The sequence below is a fragment of the Acanthopagrus latus genome, chromosome 2, assembly GCF_904848185.1.
Source record: "Acanthopagrus latus isolate v.2019 chromosome 2, fAcaLat1.1, whole genome shotgun sequence".
In the NCBI taxonomy this organism is placed as follows: Eukaryota; Metazoa; Chordata; class Actinopteri; order Spariformes; family Sparidae; genus Acanthopagrus; species Acanthopagrus latus.
Genome location: NC_051040.1, coordinates 16,707,179 through 16,732,677, shown reverse-complemented (window position 1 = coordinate 16,732,677; position 25,499 = coordinate 16,707,179). Strand labels below are relative to the sequence as shown.

General features: G+C 41.9%; 1 protein-coding gene and 1 long non-coding RNA gene across 2 annotated transcripts in view; one reads left to right on the top strand and one right to left on the bottom strand.

The window, feature by feature from the left end:
- LOC119011467 overlaps nucleotides 1–25,499 on the top strand; it is an 86,923-nt gene that overhangs the window by 28,181 nt on the left and 33,243 nt on the right. The window contains exon 2 of the long non-coding RNA XR_005072204.1: nucleotides 14,257–14,355. This is a non-coding gene — a long non-coding RNA (uncharacterized LOC119011467). The remainder of the gene's footprint in view (nucleotides 1–14,256; nucleotides 14,356–25,499) is intronic.
- Nucleotides 2,954–25,499, bottom strand: part of zgc:172282 (leucine-rich repeat and fibronectin type III domain-containing protein 1-like protein) — a 186,607-nt gene continuing 164,061 nt past the window's right edge. The window contains exons 10-11 of the mRNA XM_037084608.1: nucleotides 16,990–17,951; nucleotides 2,954–4,164 (exon numbers count right to left, since the gene is read on the bottom strand). Coding sequence (XP_036940503.1) covers nucleotides 17,944–17,951 — 8 coding nt within the window. The 3' untranslated portion in view covers nucleotides 2,954–4,164; nucleotides 16,990–17,943. The remainder of the gene's footprint in view (nucleotides 4,165–16,989; nucleotides 17,952–25,499) is intronic.

The following is a 25,499-nucleotide window of genomic DNA, read 5'->3' as shown; positions in this document are numbered from 1 at the left end:
CACCTTGAAATTAGAAGGAATCTCGAGAAATTCAAATGAAGTTGGCCAGTCTCCATCTGAGTAGGCAGTCCTCAAAGGTATAACACATCCGGGTGTAGCAGTGGACTCCCCTGAGTGTGAACGAGGAGGGGATCGTTAAACACTTGCAAATGAGAATCAGCTAGACGTCCCGGGCCGCGTGGCTTCCAGCATCATCTTGTTTTTTTTTTTTTTTCTGTATCAGCCCGCTGAGACTATCTCATGAAGGGACAAAACATGTCCAAAAAGAAACAAACACAACCAGTTGCTCTTTGTTGCTGTGCCATAGAAGTCTTGGGGAAAAAATAGAGATTCCACTTGGTCACAGTTAAGAAATAAGTCATCCAGTCACCCAGAAGCAGTTAGACAAGACAGGCACACAGATGGCATTCAAGCATGGAGGAGTTTGGTTACTTCTGATCAGCCTCTGAGGAAGAACCTCAGCACCATTACAATGTAATTTGCAAAAACCTTGGTTTTCCCATTCAAATATGTCGCCATGGGTGTCTTTTCTGTCTTAGTGTGCGCACACGTGTGCTGTACTCTCTCTGTATGTATGCTTTAGAACAAATCTGTGTGTGACTGTTTCCACTCATGTGATAGATTGTTCTGTGTGCATATATGGAATTTTTCAGGCGTTTCACTCAAGGCTACAGGTTTCATAAACAAGCCGTTCTATCTGTCCAATCAGGCACAAGTACAGTGGCCTTCAGTTAATCTCTGAACCAATTAAAATGAAAACATATTTTTTTTCTGCCTTTCAAGGTTCAGATTTAACAAGCAGTGGAGTGAAATGTTAATTCCAAGCATGCTGAATTCACACTAAGAACAGCCAAGGACACTTGGACAAAAGTTCCTGTGCTCTTTGTGTTTCTTTTTAAAACCATCATGCTGACATTTGTCCGTGTGCAGACCTTTTTCTCTTTTGTTTATTATTTTTTTATCTATTTGAGAACAGTACATGTCAGGAATTCAGTATATACACAAAGAGTTGTCCCTGTAGAGGATGGTCTGATTAAGTTTTGGAGCACCACGTTGCATAGATTTACATATTAATGAGGGGAAAGATAATTTCCCTGAAACTACTGTAACTTTTCAGTGGTGTAAGATAGAGTTCATATTAATACCATGCAAAGTGTTTTGACATAAATATTTAGCTTAATTAATGAATTCAGTAGCATAACTGATTATCTTTAATCCAGTATCACAGTGATTTTGATGGGATGTTGTCATCTTAAATGCGTCTTCTTTTATTCATGACCTTGAAGGAAAACTTTTTTTATTGTGCACCCATGTTGATTCACAATGATAATAATTGCGCATCAAGATTGTTTTTGATTTTGTTTTCCACTCTGCTGCTGATATCGCATTATAATCATCTTCACTACCTGCTATGGAGCCAAGAGTGAAACACGAATCACATTTTAATACTGGGATCTTTCTCAGAATGAGACCCCAGGTGCCACATTTTCTACAGCTGCTGATAGCTCATGGGGTGACTGTGTGTTCATCCTCCTTCATCCCTTTTTCTATTTCTTTTTTCGGTCTTTGACGCCGCTGCCTTAATGTCAGAGCAGTCACTCCCTTTTCAACTTCTGTTAGGAAAGATATATTTTACTTTTCCTTTCATTATACTCCATCCATTCTAATTCTATCTGCTTCATGTGCAAAGGAAAAAAAAAAAAGAGAGGAAAAAAGAGTTAACAGGTGGTGATGAGAGCAAAGGAGAAACAGGAGACAGGAACGGTGGGGAGCTGATCCGGTGCTGGCCGCCTGCCAAGAACTGAGGAGCCGAGAACTGAGGAATGGAGTAGATCTGGGGAGCAGAATGGAGCTGTGTAGAAGCAGATTGGGTATTAAAGTTGAGAGGGAAAGAGCGGAGCAGGAGAGAGATCGGGAGATGTGGGGATTGGAGGTTAGGAGAAGAGGAATGGGAGTGAAAAGCTGAGGGGAATAGATGAGGGTAGGAGTGGAGCGATAGGAGGAGATAATAGGAGAGGAGGGAAGGGAAGGGAAGGGAGGGAGCAGACAGATTTAGGTTATGTTCACAAGGAAACATTAACAGGGAATAGGAAACAAATGGAACAGAGAGGACCTATGAAAGCTACTACTGCTCACTGAAAACAGGGCTTTACGTAAAACTCACTTCTCTAATGATGATAATGTCAGTCGGTATGACATTCACACGTCCATGCAAAGTGTGAATTGATTTAATCAATAACTAGGGACAAACTTGACAAGCTGTTCTGATGTTCCAGTTCCAGTCACAACTAAAGACCCAGTGTAATGTGTAGGACGGCGTCATGTTGACGTCTCAGCAAAGGAAGTATAAGATATCCGTCATCAGTTGTTACCATCCTCTCTGAGGTGTGTTCTTTCATTTTTTGAAGGCTTTTCTTCATCAGATGTCAGATGATGTAGAGATGTTGGGTTTGGTGGGTTTCTTCATGCATCTCCCATTGACCTCAAGTCAGCTATCACCACAATCTGGCATCAGAGAGTTTATAGGAGCTGTCTGCTGTGGCCAGAAATGACCCTGGTGAGTGGACCAAAACAATGTTCTGAGAGATGCTATGCAGCTCTGCAGGGCTGAGGGGAGCTGCAGGTGGGTTCTTTACCATAATGGAACACTTTCACATTACACAGTCATTTGATGCATTGTCTGTATGAAAAAAAAAAAAAATCATTATCGAAGGTTTAACTTGAATTTTGCAGTGAGAAGCTTTCTCAATTAACTTGTCATTGTGCATTGTAAAAGTCTTGAATGCACTCTGCCTTTAAGAGAGTATTTAATTATAATCTATCAATAATCTTTATTTTCTTGTCTGGTAAAATGCACAGCATTATATAATGGAATAAACGGGTATAGAGTTTAGATGAGTCACATTTTCCTTCAAAAAGTATAATGGTGCTGATTGACTTGCACAGTTATTAATTCTATACTTATCCAAATGATTATGCCTTCGAGTCCACCCACAACACACACCTTGACTACATTAATTTACACATTTCAAAGTTATAATTTAGCGGTACAGTGTGGTAGAGAAGCCTGAACTTACCCTCAGCGTCTTTTAAACCTGTTGTCTACAGTGTGCACCCTCGCCCTCACTGAAAGTTGCTAACTTTGTTTACAACTTGAAAATGATACACAGTGCTTTAATCATAAGTTTTCTGGCAGTGCAACTACAGGAAAAAAAAAAAAAAAAGAAAAGAAACAAGGCAGCCAGTCTTGGAGAAAGTCATCCATTTTTGTTTTATTTTATTAGAGAAATTTCCACACACCATAAAAATTACATGTACAAAACTATAAGATTTGAAATTGCTTTATGTACACATACAAAAGATAAAGCCCAAAAGAAAAAAAAGTAAGGGGGAACACAGAAGGAGAAAGTGAAGACGAAGCGTTTGTGTCCTTTTTTTAGGGGTGTGTGTGTTTCTTGCGGTATGGGTCAAAAGGTTTGAAGGTTCTCTGTCTGTTTGCTCTTCTGCCAGAACTTGCATCCCTACAAGGAACCGTGACAATCATGACGATAATGATGATAATGACGGAGGCTGTAATTACGTGCACACACATATAGATAGTACATATCTGAGATAGCGCCCGTCCCATTTACAATAACCCGCATGGTGTCTGGGTAAAAGCCTTAAGCACGATGTTGAGAGATGCTAGTACAGATCACCTGTGTTGTTCCGATGATTAATATACTGTAAAGGGATATCTGCCAGACACACGTAAAGTAGAACACTGAGATATCATCGATCACGCTGTGTGCACGTAAACGCACTCCTTGGAGGTAATGAGCGTGTGCTAATGAAGACGTGCAAAGGCCCTCGATGACTACAGTCAAGGTGTTACCAATGCAGGTGGTGCAGTCATATACAGTCATACAGCAGGTTTCTTCACATTTAAGTAATTCTTTGTTTTTGTTTCAGTGTAGAACTCAGGACATGTAAACGTATTCAGTGTTGACAGTAATGACGATGATTGGGATGAAATCGTCGGGTGGTGACATCAGTGAGGATGAAGACCGAAATTGATGCAATTTGGCAAACCGATACCCTGCTACTTTACTTTTGTCCCCACTTCTGTCTGTTTATCTGTTTCCTTCTCGACGTCGGACGTGGCTTTCATCCTGATCGCTGGGTCTGAAAGACAAAAAGGGAAAGAAAGGAATTAGTTTACAATTTACTGTGATTTATTGAAAAACCTTTACAGAGCCAAAAATGTATTTAAAGCCACATTATGTGTGCTGGATGACACCAGCGAGCAGAAAGTCGTGATATATTTGTAGTGAAGAGAGGGCGCTTCACCATGTTTTGTCCACTGGAAAGGCACCCTGGAGGGCTTTTCGTCACGTTATCTCCACTGGAAGGGTCCCCTGGAGAACACTTCATAATGTTTAATCTGCCACAGGGGCATCACAGAGGGCACTTTCACTGCATTTTTTGTTTTTAACATGGGGGCACCAGATCCTACACCTTCACTGAAGTTACATAGTACACAAACAAGTGAGGGGACTGGGTGGCTGAGACAGAGATACCGTTCACCCTATCACAAGACCCTGTACCCTCAAAATGACTTTGAAGCTATTATTTTAAGGTTTAAAAAAAAAAGTGACACAATGTTGCTTTAAAATCTCACAGATGTAGGTCCCATCATGGAAAAAGTAATAATGATGACACCTTTGGGTGCACCCGTCACCTACAGATGAAACATATTGTCAGCCATTGGGCGAAAAGATGTGTTTGGTTGGAAGAGATGAGCTGCTTGTCTGGATCACATTTGTGCTTTGTGTGTCACTGGCAAAACGCTGTGTGCATGATTTGGTGTGTGTGTGTGTATTTGTGCGATTTCATTTACTTTTTTTCTAAACAAGGCCAGCAGAGTCAGTTCCATCTCTGTGGATCAGACCAGGCCAATTTCGGCAGCTGATTACGCTTCAAATTATGAAGCGCACTTCATCCACCTTAACTTGTAAAGGGATGGCCTTGACAGACAGCTGCTCTCTGGGGAAGTCTGATGAAAGACAAGCCATGTTGTTTACACACATTTATCTCCTTCCCTCTCCTAGCTGCTAACACAGTGATGGACAGTCTAAGGCAGACAAAATTGCAGCCCTACTCATGCAATGTTCTACTGAAGATGATGAAACAAACGAGGTTTGGCAAAAAGTGTAAAATAATATGATTCTTTTAAAACATAGACTCCATGTTGGAATACCTCAGAGTCCATGAACAGCAGTAAAACCACATGAAGTGGGCTGTCAGCTCCCCCATTGAAGCAAATTATTAAATTCATTGTGCTAAGTGACTATAGATTTATGGATAAAAAATGTGACGGGAAGCAATTGGCCGCCCCTCCATCCCGCTTGTTAAACAACCCCACCAACAACTCTCCCACTGTTGGCCTCATTAGTAGTGTAATGTGAGCAGGCTAAAATGATTAGCTGTCACATTGTAAGTGGTCCTCTTGGGGGGAAACCTGGTGCTATTGTCAAATCACTTCTTGAGTGGTAAGCACAAACAGAGTGCAGTTAAATGATATATATATAATAAAAGAAATAAGAAAAGGACAAGACAAATGCCTCTAACAGTCCACCAGTATAATAAATGCCTGACAAGATATCGATTTATACAGACAAACAAGTTTGTACATAATAGGAACAAGTTGGTGACAGTGTGTGGCATTAATTGAAAAAAGAATGACAGGCAAATGTAAATAGTTGGACAGTGATATAGAAAATATTTAACAGTCAGAATTACAGCAAGATGCCAATGTTATTAGCAAGTAGGTGAAGCTTAGGCCACAAGCACTTGTCACCAACTGTTTCGTGCACATTTTAATAAACAGGCAGAAAATAACCTTGTGCAGACTGGAAAAATGGCAGGACCCCAGCGAGCACATTATCTGGAGAGTGTGCAGGTGGAGAGACAACCCTTTGAAAATGGTCCGTCAAACTGACAGAGCAGTGCACAGTAAACGAGTGTGTGCTGCAAGCCAGCTGCATGAGCTAGCACTGAGAAACATATGGCCATTCTTATTACTGTTTATTGTAAACAAACACAAAATTCTCACTTGCAGTGTGGCACTGTAAACAAATTGACCAACAGTAACATCAATGAGATGATAGAATCATCACGTAAAGAGCTTTAATCCAGCGGACAGTCTTCTAATGAGACTGGAGTCCAAGCTGAATACATGAAATAAATGTATATATGTATTTAACCTATGCACATATATGTTAAAATCAGATGAAATTAGAAATTGGATCAATTTCATATATTGACATTTTTGTCCAACCCAAAAAATTATGACATAGTACATATGATTACATATATGTGTATTCATATAACATAAGTATTTGGATCAATGTGTATTGTACAAACTAGACATTTGTGCTTAGAATATCATGTACACATATATGACAAATTAATGTATGTTCTTTCAATATATGCACACATTTCTCTATGGGTATTTCATGTATGTTATACATTTGTATTGTTACTATATGAATTACATGTTGTTAAGCATACTGATACTATATGAAAAAATAATTATAGGCATATATCATATATGTCATATACATTTTACTCATATATATCATAAGCCTATATCCCCATATATCCATGGCTGTATGTATGTGTGTATATGTATTAGCATATATTGCCTTATAGGTAACGCATATGACAGTATCACTGTTGATACAGGCGCATATATATCATATTTTAGATCTTCTTATGGGTCTCTTTGGGCTGCACAAATACACAACATACCAGTCACACCTATAAGGGAAGATGATGTCCTTTTTTAGCTGGATTTAAATCTGAAGAGACACTGATGTTCCTCTGTGCACGCGGAAGCAGTTTGTGTTTACTTAAAAACATGGTTGCTTTCTTATATATATTATATTTGAGCACTTGAACATAAGAATGAACAATAAATGCAGATATGAGAAATGATGTCGTGAACTGAGAGCTTCCTATAATCACAACATTCTCACAACATGAAGAATTACTTTGATTATTCAGAGAAAACTACTTAAGCTATTATTGCTGCTTCTTTATGGCAGCAGGTTTGCACCTTTGAAACAGAGAGAGCCTATACTAAGTTGTGGATGGTTGTTGACAACAGTTACATATCTCTATCAAGGTGAAATACAACAAAGCTCAATCCACAGGAAAGGTTTATGGGATTTTGTGGAGGTACGCACGTTTGTCTCTGCCAACTGAAGCCACCAGAAGAACTCTCTGTGTGCTAATAAAATGACAGTCTTGCCAGTTACAAGTACCACCAATATCACAACAAAATGACTACATAAATTGCATTATAAACACAACTTCATTTGCACCTCTCTACCAAATGTGTGAGAAAAAAAATCCCGCTGCAATTGCGTGAGCAAGTCCTGCACAGAGCCCTAAGCCTGTGTTCAGGCCAACATTAGCGCTTTGTGAAAAAAAAAAAAATTAGAAAACATTGCAAGCCACTCATCCATTTTAATGAGATCACTGCACTGGCATAGTGGGAGTGCCCACCCAGAGGGCTCAGACAAAAAGAAAAAATAGAAAAAGACACCAGTATGAACTCGGCTCAACTTGTGCTCCAGCTGCAAATCAACAGTACTCCTTGCAGATCATGTTGTTAAGCCAAGATTCTGCTGGTGTATTTCACGGTAGCCCACCTGAAGTAGCACACCCCCACCTGCCCTTATATTCAGACTGCGCACCCAGTGAGAGTGTAAATGGCCGGGTAGGGCCCCCCTATGAAGTTGAAATCACTTCCACAGCTGGCATAGGAAGAGTGTTAATGACACTGGAAACCAATAACTGACGGAAAGTATAATAACTGGTTCAAGACAGAAAAAAATAATGGGCGACTGTTCCCTCCAACTCCAGTTCTTCCGCATTTCAATCTAGCACACAGTGCTAGATAGTGAGATTGCAGCAGAAAGTTAGTCTCGCTCTTTGCACCTAAACTCGATCGGAGTGGTTTAAGCAGACTGAATAGCACTGGCACTCTTTGAGTTGTGCCCTCTCACTAACACGCTATAAATTCTACTAAACGCTGCTCCAAGTGATTTAACCACCGCTAGTCCCTCCTAATACACTCCAACATGTGCACGAATTGTACTGACAAAAAGACATGAAAGCGTTCTCTGATTACCGCCTGCACATTAATGTGAACCGCAACCTCATCCGACATCTATCTTAATAATACTTGAGCGTCTTCTGACAATTATTTAAAACGCGTCTCATCCTATCTGGATGACGACAGAATGACACTAGTGTGGTTTCAGATGAAGTTAAAGCGAATGTCTGGATCTCAGGCTGTGGATTTCCGGGGGTATGTGGCAAAAAAGGAGCAATATTTAGCAGTATGTGGCCTTTTCTGGTGCATCTTTCCATGGCGTGTAAACTGCAGTGCACACAAAAAAACAATCCTTGGTTTAACGACACAAAAAGCATTGTACTGGAGACTAATCCCCTCAAAACATGTTAAAAAGTGACAAATCTAACATCTGTTGCACAATAGGCATTCACCATGTCTCGACAAAATAAACCTCTACCTGTAAATCCCATTAATACAAGACAACAAGCCCAACCTTTTACTGCAACACTATAATAAACTTAGCCTTTAGCAGACACAAAAAAAAAACAAAACACAACAACAGTCTACTCCAGGGCTTTGTTCGGCCTGACATTTTAAAAAACAAAACCTTGCCTCTCAATACTAAACGTTACCCCTGACACCAGTATTTGCGTAAGGCTTTGAATCCTCCAATAAACCAATAGGGCACTACAGAGCGCTTTATGTTTATAACACCAACAAGACTCAGATCTCAAAATTCAACACTCAGATCCCAACTTCATATCAACCACACACAAGATAAGCAGTATCAGCGTGTTCAGTGCAAAGCAGCAGATAGAAGAACCAAGGGGCTGGCCTGCTAAAACCTTAAACCTGCACAAGATTTTAATCCCACAACAGTCCCATTTTCTCTCCTGTCTGCTGAAGGAATTGGGTTTCTGCTGAGGGAGATAAATGAAAGGCTGCTAACCCAAAGTCCCTGTAACCAAGTGGTTTCGAAACTGTTTCAAGCCTGCCCCTCTTCAGAAGCTGAACAAAGTGTATGCCCCCCGGCCACCTGGCCGCTTTTGTCAGACTAATGGAAAAGGATCCAAGTTGAATTTTAACCAACAAAAAGTCAGCATGATAGCATGAGCAAACTCTTGTGTATTTTCATTACATGAATCATAACTTAGTTTCACTCCATTTTTTTTTTTTTGCACTTGACTGGAATCTTCTACAAGGCTTGACAGAGAGAGAGAGTTGCACAAAACATGCAGCCACCGAGCGTGTTGCTCAACAGCTAGCTAAATCAGTAGCACAAAGCACACAGCCACCGAGACAAAGAACAGAGTCTCCGCGGCTGCAACAGCTTTGACGGCAGCAGATCCAGTTAGCAAAAAGCACAGACCTGCAGCTGCTGCCATTTATATGTATGTTTTGTTTAAGGTGTTTTCTGAATCTTTTTTAACTGGTGGAGGAGTGCTACCCCAGTTCCTTATTTTATTTGTATTTGTTTGCATCAGTATCCTCAAGATGCACCTTCAAATGAACAGTTCCAGTTCTGTGCCACTGATGAGCTGCAGGTAAAGCTGGTGTACAGCAGAAAGCAAAGAGAGAGAGTTTTATATACGCATATATGTTTGAGTTTTATAGCTCAACTAGTGCTGAGTGGTAAATCTACAGCATCCAATTATAGCTCCTCTCACCGCAGCCACCACACTGATCTCTGTCTCTCTCGCCTGCAACACAATTGACTTTTACAGGTCCGTGTATCACTAAATGTCACCCAGTTGCGCTTGCTATCCTGTTTAATTTTTAAAACGGTTATAAATATAACTGCTGCTTCCTCATTTGCATCCCAGGCTCTCAGTGCCAATTAAAGATTATTCTGCTGCTCCTGAACGAGAAGTTTAAATCACTGTCAGTGCTGCAGTATGTGCAAGTATCAGACAGATGTGCTCAGAAAAAAAAGACAGTGCTCCCAGCCAACAAAACCATCCAGCAGATTCAGTGCACCCTCATCACTTAAGTGTTGTTTATATTGTTAAGAAATGGTGCAAATATACTGAGATCAGTGCAAAAGCGCTGGTACGCTGATGTAATGTTCCAAAGTAGGAGTCATCAGAGTTCATGATTTTGGCCTCGGATTCTGAAATCACTCCATCTGATGGGATAAGGGGTGGAGGGGCTGTGGGTATTTACCAAATACACAGACCAACAACAGTGCTTTTAAACAGCTGAATGCGCCGCATCACTGACCTTCACAAACTGATGTTGGAACACCGGGAGCGAGATCTTTTGCCGGACAAATCCCAGTGGCGCTCACATTTCTGGTGCTCAACACTCCCCAGAAAGCAGTTTTCTTTCTGAGGCTACTTCAGGCCAGTTTAGTATTCAAAGCTTTCCAGATGTCTCTCCCTGGTGTGCGACTGACAGAAATGTCAACTTTTCCAGTATGACTGACACATGAATCAATCCTCTGAATGACTCGCACACTCAAAGAGGGGACACGCTCACTCATGCAGGAGGATCGGCACGCGTCCGGCGGCTTCAAAAAAAAAAAAAGGCGTATCAATGGGAAGTCGCCCCGATCTTTCAACGAGAATCTGTTTTCTGAATATGTTTGTTTCAGCCGAGTGCATCATGGGCCTCGCTGTCAAGATCTTTTCTTTCAACCATTTAAAAAGAAGGATAAGGAGTCACACAATAAACACGCACAAAAATAAACATGCACTGTGTGTATGTTGTGTCATCTATTATTCACACTGGCGTGTTTTCTTTCCGAGGGACCAAAGGCACCTCTCAGCACAATACAGCTGCAGCTCAATACACACTGAGTAATCCTCCGCACATCCCACTCGCTGTTCTCCTTCTGTTTTCCCCTCTATTCCTCTTCTCGTCCTTTTTCTCCAACTTCTCCTCCTCCTCCTCGTTTTCTTTAATCCTTGCCTTTTCCTCTCCTCCTTTACGTCCTCATATTTGTAAAGCTGATTATCTCTCATGGCCCCTCTCTCTCTCTCCCCTCCTCTCTATGAAGCCATGCTGGCACGATAAGTTCATCAGTGGGGTATCCAGCGGACCATGTCAACCAGCCATAAACAAGCTACATTTGAAATGTCACCTTGTCCTCCTCCTCCTGTTTCTTGTTCTCCCTCTATTTTTAACATTTCCCCCCTGTATTCTCACTTTATCCCTCTTCTCCCTGCTCTATCTAGTCCCCTCTCTTTTCTCTCCCCACTTCCTATCTGCAATCCACGCTTCCTTCCCATTTTTGTCTTTCATCTCTCCTTTTTTTTTTTCACTCATCTCCTTTTCACCACAGGCATCGCTCACCTTGTCGTGCTCTTGTAGGACACTCATCGTACATCACCACAAGTCACACGCACACATTTGTACAGTGGAGATGTGCACAATATCTTTGTGTAGGGGCTCCGCGTGTGTGCTCTCCCTTTCTTCCTTTAAGTCGTTCTCACCGGCACAGCTGGAAGGCCAAGAGCAAGGAGCACAGGATCCAGCAGCGACGTGTAGGAGAACCCACGGTCATTCTTAGATATGTAAGTGCGTGTGTCTCTGTGTGTGTTTGAGAGTTTTATTCAAATGCAGTAACGTATGCGTGGCCACGTCTAGCTACATTACTGCCACATCAGCCGCCAGATGCGACATGCTCCTTAAATTGAAGTCATAGCATGGCCCATCAGCCGGCACGCAGGGAGCGCACACCGCATCTCCTCTACTGTTAAGGTGGTAGAGTCAGTGTGTGTCTTACTGCGCGTGTTTTAGCCTCCATAAATGAAATAAACCGCATGGCTCCTGGAGTGGAGTCGGTGAATGGCGCTGCGAGATGGCCACAGATGGAAGCTGCCACATTTAAATGAAAACAATGCCGCGCTGCAGTTCACACGCAGCGTTTTACTGAAGAGACGCGATCCGATCTCAGACACATGACGGGCTCACATCACCAAGACATGTGTTTACCAGATCAGTCCTCGCAGACCAGGGAGTTTTGCCAATGGCTGTGGCAGAGCAGTGTAACACACATCTGGTGTGCTACCATATGTGAAGAAATAGTCCTATAGACATTTTGGGAAATGCTCTTATTCACTCTCTCGTAAAGAAGAAGAGAGGCATCTGATACTTGCCAGTTGAAGTCCACCCCCAGGCAAAAATGTGTTTTCTGTCTTGTTCCTTCAGTTGATGTGTGTGTGCAGTGTCTAACTGTACGAATCTATTTTTTGCACATTTATTAGCTGAAAGTGTTAATGTTCCATTTTGATTTTGAAGAGTTTGAAGGCTAGGTCCTGGTCAAATATTCAGCATCCAAGCAGCAAGTGTGATGTGGAATCATTTCTTTTTAAGAGGAAGATGGAATAAGTGTCATTTTATGCATTTGATTGCATTCAAGAACTTTTATGTATGCCTTAAAGGGACTCAATGTAGCAATTTATAGCAATTTACATGAATAACACATTTTTAATTTAATAAATTAATAATTTAATTTTAAAATTATAACTTTACCCTTCTCCTTGTTGCCTGTACAAGCTTGTCGACAATTAATGCTACTGGACTTTGGACTTCTGTGTGATTGTCCAAAAGATGTGACTTTAGACACTCTCTTGCCACTCCGCCAACAGAGAGCAACAGCAGTCAGTTCAGAAGTGGAGTCCACTAAGACAAACTAAAGACCGGCTTCCAAGTACAACACAGCGGTTTCACAGAGCCCCTTTAATATATGTGTGGAAAGATCTTTATGTATATAATGCAACAGTCAGTAGCTGGTTAGCTTGGTGTAGCATAAAGGCTGAAAATGGGAAAAATTATAGTTTGGTAGTGACTTCCTGCGCCCGCCCAAAAATAGTCCTGCGCCAAACATCCTGTAGAATAACATTTGATCATTTTGAATATGCATAAAGGCTTGCTGTTTAACCACTGTTTACATTTTCATGCTAAGCTACTCTAACCAGCTGCTGGCTGAAGGCTCAAATTTAACAACTTGCAGTTGAAGTTCGTCTGATGCAACAAAGACAGTCGGCTCATTAAAAAAAAAAAAAAAAAGTCAAACTTTTCATTTAAGTGTTTTTCCTTCAGAGCTAAAACTAGAAACACAAAAGAATCACGCTGATGAAACTTTCATGACAATCTAATTGGTGCACATATGGCCGCCTCACACTCCCCATATTTGTAATCACACAAGTTGGACATTTTTCAGAGAGGATAATAAGCTCTTAATGTGATGCCTGGGTGGCTGCTTCACTTTAGGGAGGAGGAAGCAGCAGTGAACTGTGTCAGGGAGGAGGGAACAACATGCGACAGTCATTCATCATCTTCATTATCAAGGTGTCCGCAGAGCGTTGAGCAAGCTTCATTTACTTTTATGACTGAGGGGGAACAGGGGGGGACTAAGCCAGGATTTATTCCTGGAGGTGACAGTGCAGACTTTGTTCCCCTGCAAGGAGATCTCAATCTAAATTAGATGCATTTTCTCATGAAACCACATGCGACTTAAACAGATTAACCACATCTGTCACACTAGAGGGCCAAAGGTGTAAACCAGTATAATCTATTTGGTATTGAGCTGATACTGTGCAGCCTTCATGGGTTATTACAAAATCTGCAATCATCGTATGTTTCATATTTACATTTTCATGTTAGCTAATGTGGTACCACTGATGAGTTCAACCTTTAAAACGCTCTAAAAAGTCGGACTCTGCAGTTTTGCATTGGAGCCATATTGATTGTAACAAAGACGATCACAGTGATCAAATGTCCTTTCCACCTGCTCTCCCACCGGCACCCCATCCCTGCGGTGAAACAGGAAATATCATTATATTTTGAAGATGAGTTAGAAACCATAAATAACTACAGGCGAAAATCTATTCATCCCATCACCTCCCCGCCAGCCAGTGAGCTTCACGGTCAAAAAAATAAAAATAAATAGAATACAGCATGTGATCCATCCAAGTGTTTTATGAGAATAAAAACAACAACAGCAACTGCAACCGGACAGTCTGAGACAATTCTCCTTCAACTTTGAAATTTATGAGGCCATTTTAATTCCATGTGGGATCTGTTTTTATAGAATGCTTTTAGGTTGTGTATTTGTCTCATGTTATCTGTCTCTCTCTCCCTCTCTCTGGCATGTGTCTCTGTGTGTGTGTTTACGTGCATGAAAGAAATGGACGAGATGGCTTAAAACAATCACCAGCAACGACTAAGAAAGAAAATGTTTGTTTGTTAAACAGCTTCTAGTTCCTGACATCTGCAATACTGAGGTGAGACACACACACACACACACACAGATATACAGTCATAGGTGTAAAGAAATAGATAACCATGGCAGAAAGTTCCCTTGATAGCCACTCTTCTTGTTCTTCTTCTCTGTGTACAGGACTAGAAAAAAACGACTGACTGATTCATTGCTATTTTCACTGAGTGAACAAAGTGGTTGTGTTATATTGAAACGTACATGAAGTTAAAGCTGGAGATAGTCGTTGAAGTGCCGGCCCTGCAAATACATTGCATCCATTACTTACTGGGGAAAATAATGCCTCTGGCTCATCAGAACACAGCAGAAATCACTGTTATTTACAATATCAATATGCTTTCTGCACTTTGAATACTGCAGAGTTGTTTGTTAGCAAACAGGTTTTTGTGAACTGATGACTGATTTGTTACTATAAAGCAATGAATCGTTCTTTCTTTCTTTCTTTCTTTCTTTCTTTCTTTCTTTCTTTCTTTCTTTCTTTCTGTCTTTCTTTCTTTCTGTCTTTCTTTCTTTCTTAACAAACTTGGGAAGTTTGTTGCTGAGGATCCAGCACTTTCAGTATTAACCAACACCAGTCAAATGCAGTCCCTGAGCTATACTGTTGAGTGTTTTTTTTGCAAAATATTATGTTGTCATGGGGAAGTTGACCTTTGACCTTTGGCTACAAATTGAAACAATGACACATTTTTTCCTAGTTGACATTTGTATACAGTGTTGTTTTAACTGTCATTTGAGCTGCTGAACAATGGCTGAATATGTGTTTTGTGAGGTCATTGTGATCATTGTGACCACTCAGTTTTTATTATCTCATCCTTGAGTCCAAGAGGACTTTCGTTCCAAATTTCCCTCAAGGCATTCTCGAGATATTCGGTTGACAAGAAATGCTTCCGGCTATGTAAAACAGCTATAAAAACACCCTCTCAATGGTTTGCTTTTCTGGGTGTGTATTGAGGCGGACCAAATTATCTTTGGCCAAACTGAAATTTACTAGTCAAGAAAATCAATTAAATGTACCACTGCACAAACAATTATTCTGATTTTGTGTCACTGAGAACTGCTGCAATTAAGGGAAACATATCCAGTCATGGTGAGAGTAATTCATGATAATTATATTCTGTGCTAATTATGTACTCTGAAAATCTTATTACATAGCAAGTAAATAACATGGTTCTTTTAGTTAATTTAAGTCTGAATGGATACAATGCAGTCTGAAAAAGCAACTGAAGTCCAGTGAGGAGCACTTTAGTTGTACCCTGATGTATGACCTGTTGAAACAGCAGGTGTAAACCAGGAACATAACATGGCCAGTTAGACACTGCCACACAGTCTCACGTTGTCACACATTTGGAACAGAAAGGCAAAGGGACATGCTTTGTAATGGTGGATCATGGGTAATTTAGTAAACCGCTATCCATCAGTGTATGCAAGTATGTATGTATGAATTACTGTAAGTCGTTTTGGACAATAGCGTCTGCTAAATGCCCTAAAATAAAACTGTAAAACTGACGGTCATAACATTAACATACTGTTGAATTAGCAAAGATAATATTTTTTCTTGCTGAGAAATGTTGAGGATAGCCTCAAGAAACTCATAACTTGGCATAACCACAATAGAAAATGTGTTGCATTTTAGCTGTTTTCTAGCGAAACTTCCATAAACCTTCATAACCATCATAAAAAGTCCGTGTCTCAATTGTAGAGTCATTAATGTGAAAACTGACGCTCGTTCTCTTGTAGATTGACGAAGCTGTTACATATTTTTATGTGAGACTGGGTTCACTGATAAACTGCTGCTGAGCTGCTTCTTATTTAAACCCCACATTCAGGTAAGAAAGGAGCAGATGATACTTCTTCTGAAGATATTGTTGAACAGGTTTATAACTCCAGACAGTGGGGAGCTACAGTGCGTTACTGAAATTTGACTTCTTAACTGAATATGCTATTGATTACCTCTAATAACTACATCGCTTCATCTCGGTGAGAATCTCTGTGGCCTGGGGAGTTCTGCAGTGCCGCGGCATCAGACAGCAGCCTCTGTCCATAATTAAAGAGTTATTGCTGATCCCTCCCCTGCTTCTACAGGCAAAGTCCATTCCTGTGGCTGTATTGTTATAGCTCATAACCATATCCCCCCCCTAGCATATCATATCCACCACCGGTATTTGATCAGTTACTCGGGCAGGCAGGAGATAAAACAACAGACATCTGATGGGCTGAGAGAGGGAGAGGGAGGAGCAGGAGATATGGAGTGACTCACACACAAAAGAGAGCAAGAAACAAACAGGAGGGGGGAAATGCATTTCCTGTCGCCTGTTGCGATATTGTCAGCGGAGAGAAGTAACGAAGCGGCTCGTTTAGCCAAGGTGGCTCTCTAATTGTGGAGCTGACAGCAATTAGATGGCGCTCGTTAAAGCTCTGCCCTCATTAGGTTACAGACCACTCGCGGCAGGAGGAGACGCTGCAAAGTGCGAGTGTGTCTTAAACAACGGGGCAGGACCGAGAGCTGGTGGACGGCCAAGGTGATTGCCAGCGGGTTAGCATATGTCACGCCAATTAACGGGCCCTGATCTTTGGGTGGGAGGACTTCTTCATTTGACTGCCTGTTTGGTTAGGTTCGCGGGCTAATCGGCGGGTCACTCACCTGTTTAAGTGGGCCTGGAGAGATGTTGAGAAGGTTGAGGTCCACAAGGTCCTCGCCAGGTCCCATCCAGTGGAGTGCAGACGGAGTGGGAAAAACACAGATCGGACCATTGGAAACGGATAGTCTGCTTTAGTTCTCATCAGATCAGTCTGAGTCCTTTTAGCAGTGTAGTCTAACTCAGGCTCCACTGGGTCCAGGTTTATGCAGGTTCTCTCCGGGTCAAACCAGTTCAAGTAAGTCCCCCTGTACACGCTTTGTGCTTCCCAGAAACAGACTTATGATTGGGTGTCCAGTCAGGATTAAAATCCAGCGTCAGTGAGTCACAGTATGTAAGACATGTTCATGATCAAGACCATCCGGACGTTTTTCTGTCGGACATTATTCCCCTTTCTGTTTGTGCAGTCTGACATGGTGTTAATCCAGGTAGAGTGTGATTATCTATGCATCCAACTTCTACTGTTTGTGGTTTTTTTTTGTTTGTTTGCTTGTTTTTTTTTTTTTTTTAACCATCCACTTGGGGATCTGTCCGTGCATGTTGATGCTGCGCCGGATGGCCAAAAGTTCCTTCTTATTATCCGACACATCCATATGGCTCTCTGTGTCTCGCTGTTTCAATTATCTACATCCACTGTCTCCGTGTGCACGCTGATATAAAACTCTTTTCAAAGTGGAACATTTGATGATGATCACGTCGACAGGCATAATCCCGCAGCAACAGACACCGGGTCTTGACACGGCCGTCAGATCCAGACACGAGAAACCAAGATTAGCAGTTGAACGTAAACCAGACGGTACAGGTCCATGACCCCATGATATCCATGGAAACAAAGTAATGGGTACAGTAAACAGGAGATACTAGGGAAGGAGCTATAGGGCCTTTTTTTTTTTCTTCAGAGTTTTCACCAGCTCGTCCCTGGTGGTGACTCTCCACATCTGCCACTCAGAACGACAACATCAGGGTTCTAGAAAAACAAGAGAGCAAGAGCACAAGCGTTTGAAAGAAGAACATTACAAACACTGCATTAGATGGAAAAGGATTTTGGGTGCAAAGACATGACTTCTAACAACAGAACAAGGAGGTTAAATAATAGGGATCTGGAGAGGAACATAAGGTCTCGAGAAAGGGGTAGGAAACCAAGGTTCTTGGTTAAACACAATGTTTAAAACAGCAAAGGTCCAAGAGGCACAACTGAGCACCTGTGAGATCTGGAGACACCAATTAGAACTATAATAACACAAAACATTAAGAGCACCGCTGCGTTTAATATATCTTGTGAAAGCACAGCTAAACTCCTTTATTGGCTTTAACGTCTGTTGTTTGGAAGTTGAACCAGACTTGATCCGACCCATGGGCCTGATTTATGACAAAAACCTCCAAGGGGTTCATTTGTTTTCATAACGCATGTCACGACTTGAAGTCGAAAAATTTCTCATATTCACAGACGAAAACTTTGGTGTTTTTCACAGTATTACCTCCTGAGGGGTGAACAAGAAGAAATGAAACAATATGAAAGCCGAGGTTCAAATGTCATGCTTTTGTTTTTTTTTTTTTTTTTTTCAGACTTGTCTCAGAGCCAAACAAATGAAAAGGGACACGGATCACAACTCAGTATTTCTGTTGACTTGTTTAGTCGGGCTGTTTCTTGTTTTTTTGTTGTTTTTTTTTAAGATTCAATAATGCGTCTCACTTCATATAAATGCCACTGAAAACACGGAATTGTGCCTTAATCGGCAAAATGTCACATGTTATATCCTTATGTAGAATAACATCCAAAATGCTCGACTTTTTTTTTTTTTTTTTTACTCGGAGAACCTGTTTTCTCTTCTTTTGTGAGGGCTGCTGTGAAGTCGGCGGATACAACAAATGCATTGGCGAGGCGTGCTGACAAGCGAAAGCAAAGAAGTGCCTATAGCTCGGAGAGTGATGAAGCGGCGTCGCGGTGGTATACTGCCGCAGGTGCTATTTGTAATGTGCGTGTTTGTCAGGAGAGCGTCTCTTAAGTGTATCTGTCAGGAGGAACGTTTCTTAACTGCATTTATGTACAGCCAGTGCTTATTGTGTCAGTTTAAGAATGAAGCAGAGTCTTCCTAATGCCTCAGACTGTATTCATCCATCACAACCGCTGCATATCTCCCCTGTCTTCTCCCCTCCATCCCCCCCCTTCTCCTCCATCACTCGGTGCACCACGCAGATGGATGAAGGCGATGGAAGAGGAGAGAGGAGAAAGGCAGTATGGGAAGAGGATAACGCGTTGTGAGAGGTGAGGAGATGGATGGAGAGGAGAGGAGAAATGAAAAATAAGTGTGCAGACAAAGGTGTTATGAATAGAGAACAGACAGGGAGAGGAGAGGTATTACAGGATTAAAAATAAACAGTATATGCAAACAGAGCATGGGGGGGATGCACCAGCAGAAAGGAGGCCGGGAAAGAGAGAAGCGTGAGGTTAGATGAGAAGAGCACGACACAAGGAGGGATATCGTATTAGAGAAAACACGAAAACAAGGGAAGAATAGAAATAAGAAGGCAGATCATGGAAAGTCCAAAATAATACAGACATAATCAATCAGGAGGGTGAAAAGCAGAGAGGGGAAAAAAAAGACAGGGAGGGTTTCAAGGACAAATGAAAGAGACTGCAAATGTGAGTCAGGAAGGGAAAAAGGAAAAGAAAGCGCATGAATTAATGGATCAGTTCAAACACATTACAAATAAAAAAAATAAAAAAAAGTGACTTCCTCTAGTGGTATCTAGCCATGCAGGTACTTTTGTTAGGCTTCATTTGCTCAGGTACAGCAGGTTGTCCTGGGTTGTCACTCTGATCCCCGACGCTTCCTGTCCACACGTCGAAGTGTCCTTAGTCATGACACTGGATCCTTAGCGGTGTGTGTGGGGCCTCTAGGCACTTGACTCCTTCTGATCTCCACCCACCAAAACTCTTATAAACACCTGTTTTTCTCTAATGTTTGCATGAATGTAAGTACATCTAGAATCCAATTACCAATGTGTGTGTGTGTGAGTGTGTGTTTCAGTGAGACCATTTTGAGATGCTTCTACGTCAGATTCCCACCATAATCAAATACATGTGAATGAAATTGTTTAAGCTGAGAAATGAAATTCAATGCCTCTGCCACCTTTTGTAGCTTCAAACAGTGTTCTGGGGACCTTATTTTCCTCTGAGAACAGCTTGTTTATTAAGTTATTGAATAAATAAATAATTCAAGTTCGTATAATCACCACATTAATATTAGAAATATCAAAATGTAGCTTGATTTTTTTTATTTCTTTTCTATTCCAAAACTATATAGTGCCCCTTTAAATCCCGAGAACATACAGCATACAGAGGAACTTCAGTAAACAGTCTGACATTGTCAGTGCTGCAGCAATTACTTCCATCACCAATTAATGATATAACATCATAATCATAATTAATGATTGCAAACACTGAATTGGTCCAACTGTCGAAAACTATACTGAAAATATTCATTCATCCTCGACAGTATGGCAAAGATTCCCCATTTTCGCCACCACAGATTAAATGTCATTTTACTGTAATAGAATGGAGGCTGAAAACTCACGAATGGATAAAACCTCACTGCACTAGAACCGCCGGGGGAATGTAACACAATTGTGTATGTTTTTGTCCTTTGTGCCATCTGACCAGAAAACAAAAAAAACAAAAAAAACAACAAAAAGAAAGGGTTGGGTGGGAGCATGCTACACAAGAGCGAGACTGCAGCCAGTGCAGACGGGTGAGGTGAAGCGTCGCAGGGTGAGAGAAAAGGGAGAGACTGTAGGGAGACTGTGGGTAAAAAAGAACAAATCCAGGGAGTGCTGAAGTTTTAAGTGCCAGTCATTACTCTTTGTGTGTGGTGTTGGCGCGCTGTCTTTGTGAGGCCGAGAGACCTTCAGATCTTAAAGTCTCTCCATTCGACACTATGAGGCCGCCGGACGTCTGCTGCTGGAGTCGTCCCGGAGGAAGAGAGACAGAGAGAGATAGTGGAGACGGAGAAAAAGAGAATGAGCAGCAAGAGACAGAGACATGGAGAGAAACAATAAGAAACAGTGAAAAACACACTGTCACAGATGCAGCAAAACAGCAGTGAAAAATGGAGGAAGCATAAAAACTGTCAGGTCGGTGGTTGGAAAGCCGGGGGAAGAGAGGAAAGACAATGGGAAGTGACGGAGAGAGCTTGAGAGACACAGCGGGGGTGGGGTGGTGGTGGTGGTGGTGGTGGTGGGGGGGGGAATTCCGAGAAATGAATTCAGAGCAACAGACGGTGGTGAGGAATGAGGCCGGGCATACGGGACGACACTGAAAGGAGTGATGATAGATCAACACACAGAGGACAGACAGGCTACAGGGTCACGGCCGGGCTACTGGGAGAACACAAGCTCGCACTTCGCACAAGGTCACACACACACACACGCACACACACCCTCCGTGTTATCCTCGGCTATTTTTTTTTTCATCTGGCCTAACCTTGTGGGAGCCCGCGCGACGGCTCAAGGCGGTCGCACATGAAGGCATGCGCAGGCCCGGGGGGACTTCGTAGCGCGACCCTGAACTTGCAGACAAACACTTGCTTTGTGTCGCGGTGAGGACATCGTATTAAATCACTTTAAAAATGAGCCTAAATGTAATTCTTATCCCCTTGAAATGAACGGGTCTACCTGGAGGGAACCCAGCGGTGTGACTTTGTTAAGAGATTTGCATCCTCCAAACCCTATCAAAACATTACACACAAACACACACACACACACACACACACACACACACACACACACACACACACACACACACACACACATTCAATGTTTGCCTGGCTGTTCTTGAACTAATAGCACTTTACTTGACATAATCACAATATGTTTGTGTCAAGCATGTAATTACCAGTAATCCCGTTGGAAAAACTCCCCACTTAGCATTCAGGTTAAAGAGCTACTTCTGAATCTGAATCCACATGCAGCATCCTGCCACGAGCGAGATCTCGAGCCCCGGGGCGACACCGAGACTCACAGCGTGCTCTCTGCTAGGTACTCGTTCAGTGGGTTTTACCAGGTGCAGATTTTTTTTTTTTTCAGTGACACGTACAATAACACTGCATATCGATACACGTGCTAGTTGTCTACTTGTTGTATCGATGTGCGATTCACTCCCAGGGCAAGTGAACTGCAGTGAACGGGGTCAAAAGCCACAGTCCTACACCCGTGCAAGAAAATGCATTTGGTGGTTCAGCAAGTGCACATGTCTTCAAAGATTTCTCTTTGACTGCTGAAAATTCAATGTGGATGTTGTCTCCTATTTTGTTGCATTGATCGGAGGGACGGGATCGCTTAGCACCATTAAGAATGATTACAGCTCCTTCAATATTAGACTCTCTTATTAGGCTAGACTTGAAAAAAGGTTCGCATCAACCTGCCTGAGGTGAAATTCCGATTTTCTGTCATGTATCTTTAAAAGGCCTACGTCCTCAAGGAAAAAAAAAACAAAAAACAAAAAACCCAAGAAAATAATATTAAAGAATGGCACTTAAAAAACAACAAACTCAAACTGATGTACCCATTGTTCCGCCGGGAACAAAACCTGTCTATGAAAAGCAAACAAACAAAAAGAGAAAAAGTATCACCCACAACGTGCATATTTCTCATGTTGGGTCACCCTTTTGACAACCGCGGGCCTTTAATGGGGTCTCTCTGTGTAGCTGTCAGTTGCCGTGTTCCTCAGGCGCTCTGACTCACTGCGGCTCCCTCTCTCTGATCAGATCAATGTTGTCTTTCCCTGCAATGCAGCAACCAGTGAAACACATCACAGGCACAGCTACACCCTGAGAAAACCCCAACAGCCTTTGTACAAACACAGGAGTATTATCCCTCATTGCAGGTTGCCCTCAAAGTAGTAACCATCCCGGAATCAAAGAGAGGAAACAAAGAACAGAAAGGCCAGCAGGTAAGTTTCCCCTCTATGGGTAAAGTGTCAAAAACAAAAAAACTCTCATAACTGTCTTTGTTTGTCTGTCTCGGTGCGCTCTGCGATATTCTTTTTCGGAGGGCTCCCGTGACTGACACACTTCAATCAGTAAAGGTTATGATGAGGTAAGAGCTGCTAATAAGGCCTTTTGGGAGAACGTTGGGAGTGTGCATACAGTGGCACCTCAACTCCGCAACAAAGTACAGTTCTCAATCCCAGCTCGCCAAGCTGTAGCCCTGTTACAGCCCTAATGAGCAGCCGTCATCTTCTCTCCTTTCAAACTCCAATTTGGCCATCATCCTCTCATCCTGCCCAAACTTCCCCCCTCATTCGGAGGTGAGACAAACAACTAGAACGACTTGCTGTCTTAATATCCGGGGTTGGGACAGCACTCAAAGCAATCGGAACTCTGTGCAACTCTCCTTTCGTTCAATAATCATGGACTCTGATGTCCAGCACATCGAATTGTTACAAATGTCAGACTGACTGCCGATCCGGCAGAGTTCACAGAGGTGAAAACTTTCCCTGAACTGATTGGCTGAGCTTGCAGTGCCGCGCACACACATCTCCCGTCTCCTCCCCGCTATCAACGTGGGGCTCAATGACACCTCATTTCAGCCCATTCAGAGAGGCCAATTGAATGACATATCAGCCGCTGATAAAGTATTTCGACTCAGCTGTTTAAGCCACTCCTGTGAAATGGTGTCTCCATTTATTCGTTCTAATGAAAGCCCAATTTCCTGAGTGGATTAGTGTTAAAGGGGAAGTGCGCTGGAGTGGGCTTAGCACAGGGAAAATCTACCCCGGAAAGAAAAATTCACATGCTCTTGTGGATTCCTGCTATCATAGCTCGACCGAGTATGTCGAGCAGCCTTTTTGAGCATGTGCAAGTCACTTCAACAGCTCGAATTGAGAGAACTGGAGCCTGATTACATAAAAAGTAGGTTCTATTCAGTAGACTTTGCCAGCAATCACTGAGTTACATAAGAACAATTTTCCACCAGTGTCTTGGGGGTTAAGGAAGACGTATATCTTAAAAACATTATCATACAGCATTGTGCTTTCACTGTCATGCTTTTTTGCACTGCCTGGCTGATACTGTAAACGCACAATGACAATTGGAGATAAATTATTGCAATTTCGGGAGAGAAAGGTATATTTCTCTGTCATCCGGCTTTCTGACAACTATTCACTGTCAGTCAGTGGCACCATAAAAACTTTAAGAGAGGTTAAGAGATCAAGAGATACTCGATGGAAGCCTGAAGCACAAGTGTTTCCAAGTTCTGCAGCAAATTGGTCTGTGACTGTGTTAAACTTTAGCCTGTCTTTCACACCCACTGCAGCTCGTCAGAAGTTAGTTCTTGCTAACAGTGCAGGCAAGTCTTGATCGGGGATCTCGATTACACTGTCCAAGGTCACCGAGACTTCTTCCAGTGAAGACTCAAAAACACCCTGATGCATTTACATGATATACCTCGCTGCCCATGTTAGTAAATGTGCATTGTCCGTTCTTTATAAAAATATATTGTATTATATATTTTACTTAAATCTTCTGGCTTTTTCTTAGTGCTTGTACTGTTTGCTTGCCTCTTAGCCCAACAGACTGCTTTAACTGCTCATGTTGATTCTCCATCAACTTCTCTTCTCAACTCTATGTCTTCTCACAGTTTCCTATACTACAGTATCTACATTAATAATAGTTGTGACTGCGTCAGTTGTCTTGTGCATTATGCATAGGATATTCCCTTGAAATTATATGTCTGCCTTGTTACCCCTGGAGGGCTTCAATTACACTCCAGCTGAATCTTGAGCAAGTTGCTCGGATTTATATCGAGAGCACCCGAGGGGCAGAGCGTGAACTGTCAGTGTGTACAGCTAAACATAAATATATATAAAGTTTTCAGTTGAAGGAGAGTGGTGTAAGAATGTGTTGTTATTAATTTTTGTTTTATTTATATACATTTTATAGGGAAAGGCGTAGAAATAGAATATTCACAAGAAAACTAGCTTTTATGTTTGGCTTGGCTTTACCATGCGTCCTGAGCCATGTAAGTCAATTCACGCCTGGGATTAAATGTGTTGAATTGAATCTTACTTCTCCTATCTATATGCAAATATAGACCTACATCACTGGAACAAACCGATGCAACACTTGTAAAATATTTGCTTATTTAACAAGAATGATAAAACTCAAATAGTTAAGAATTTGGTGTAGTTTCACGTAGTTAATAAAGCCAATTCTCAAAATGTAGCATTTTTTAAAAGGGGGACATCAAAAAAGTAGCCTTTATTAGTTACTGTTTGCTGCATTTATCAGATCTGACTTAATGCATGAGGTGTAAGTGGTGAAATCAGTCAAAACAGTGCGTTAGAACAGCTGTTGGGAGGTACAATGCACTTCAGACACAGAAGCAGACAGGCTGGTAGAGCGATGCCGCGACAAACTGACACTTTTTACAAGGAAAGAAACATCTTAATGTTTTGCGTGTAATGCCCTGTGTCTCCTATTGGACAGCTCTTAAAACCCCTGATTTGGCAGGGGAG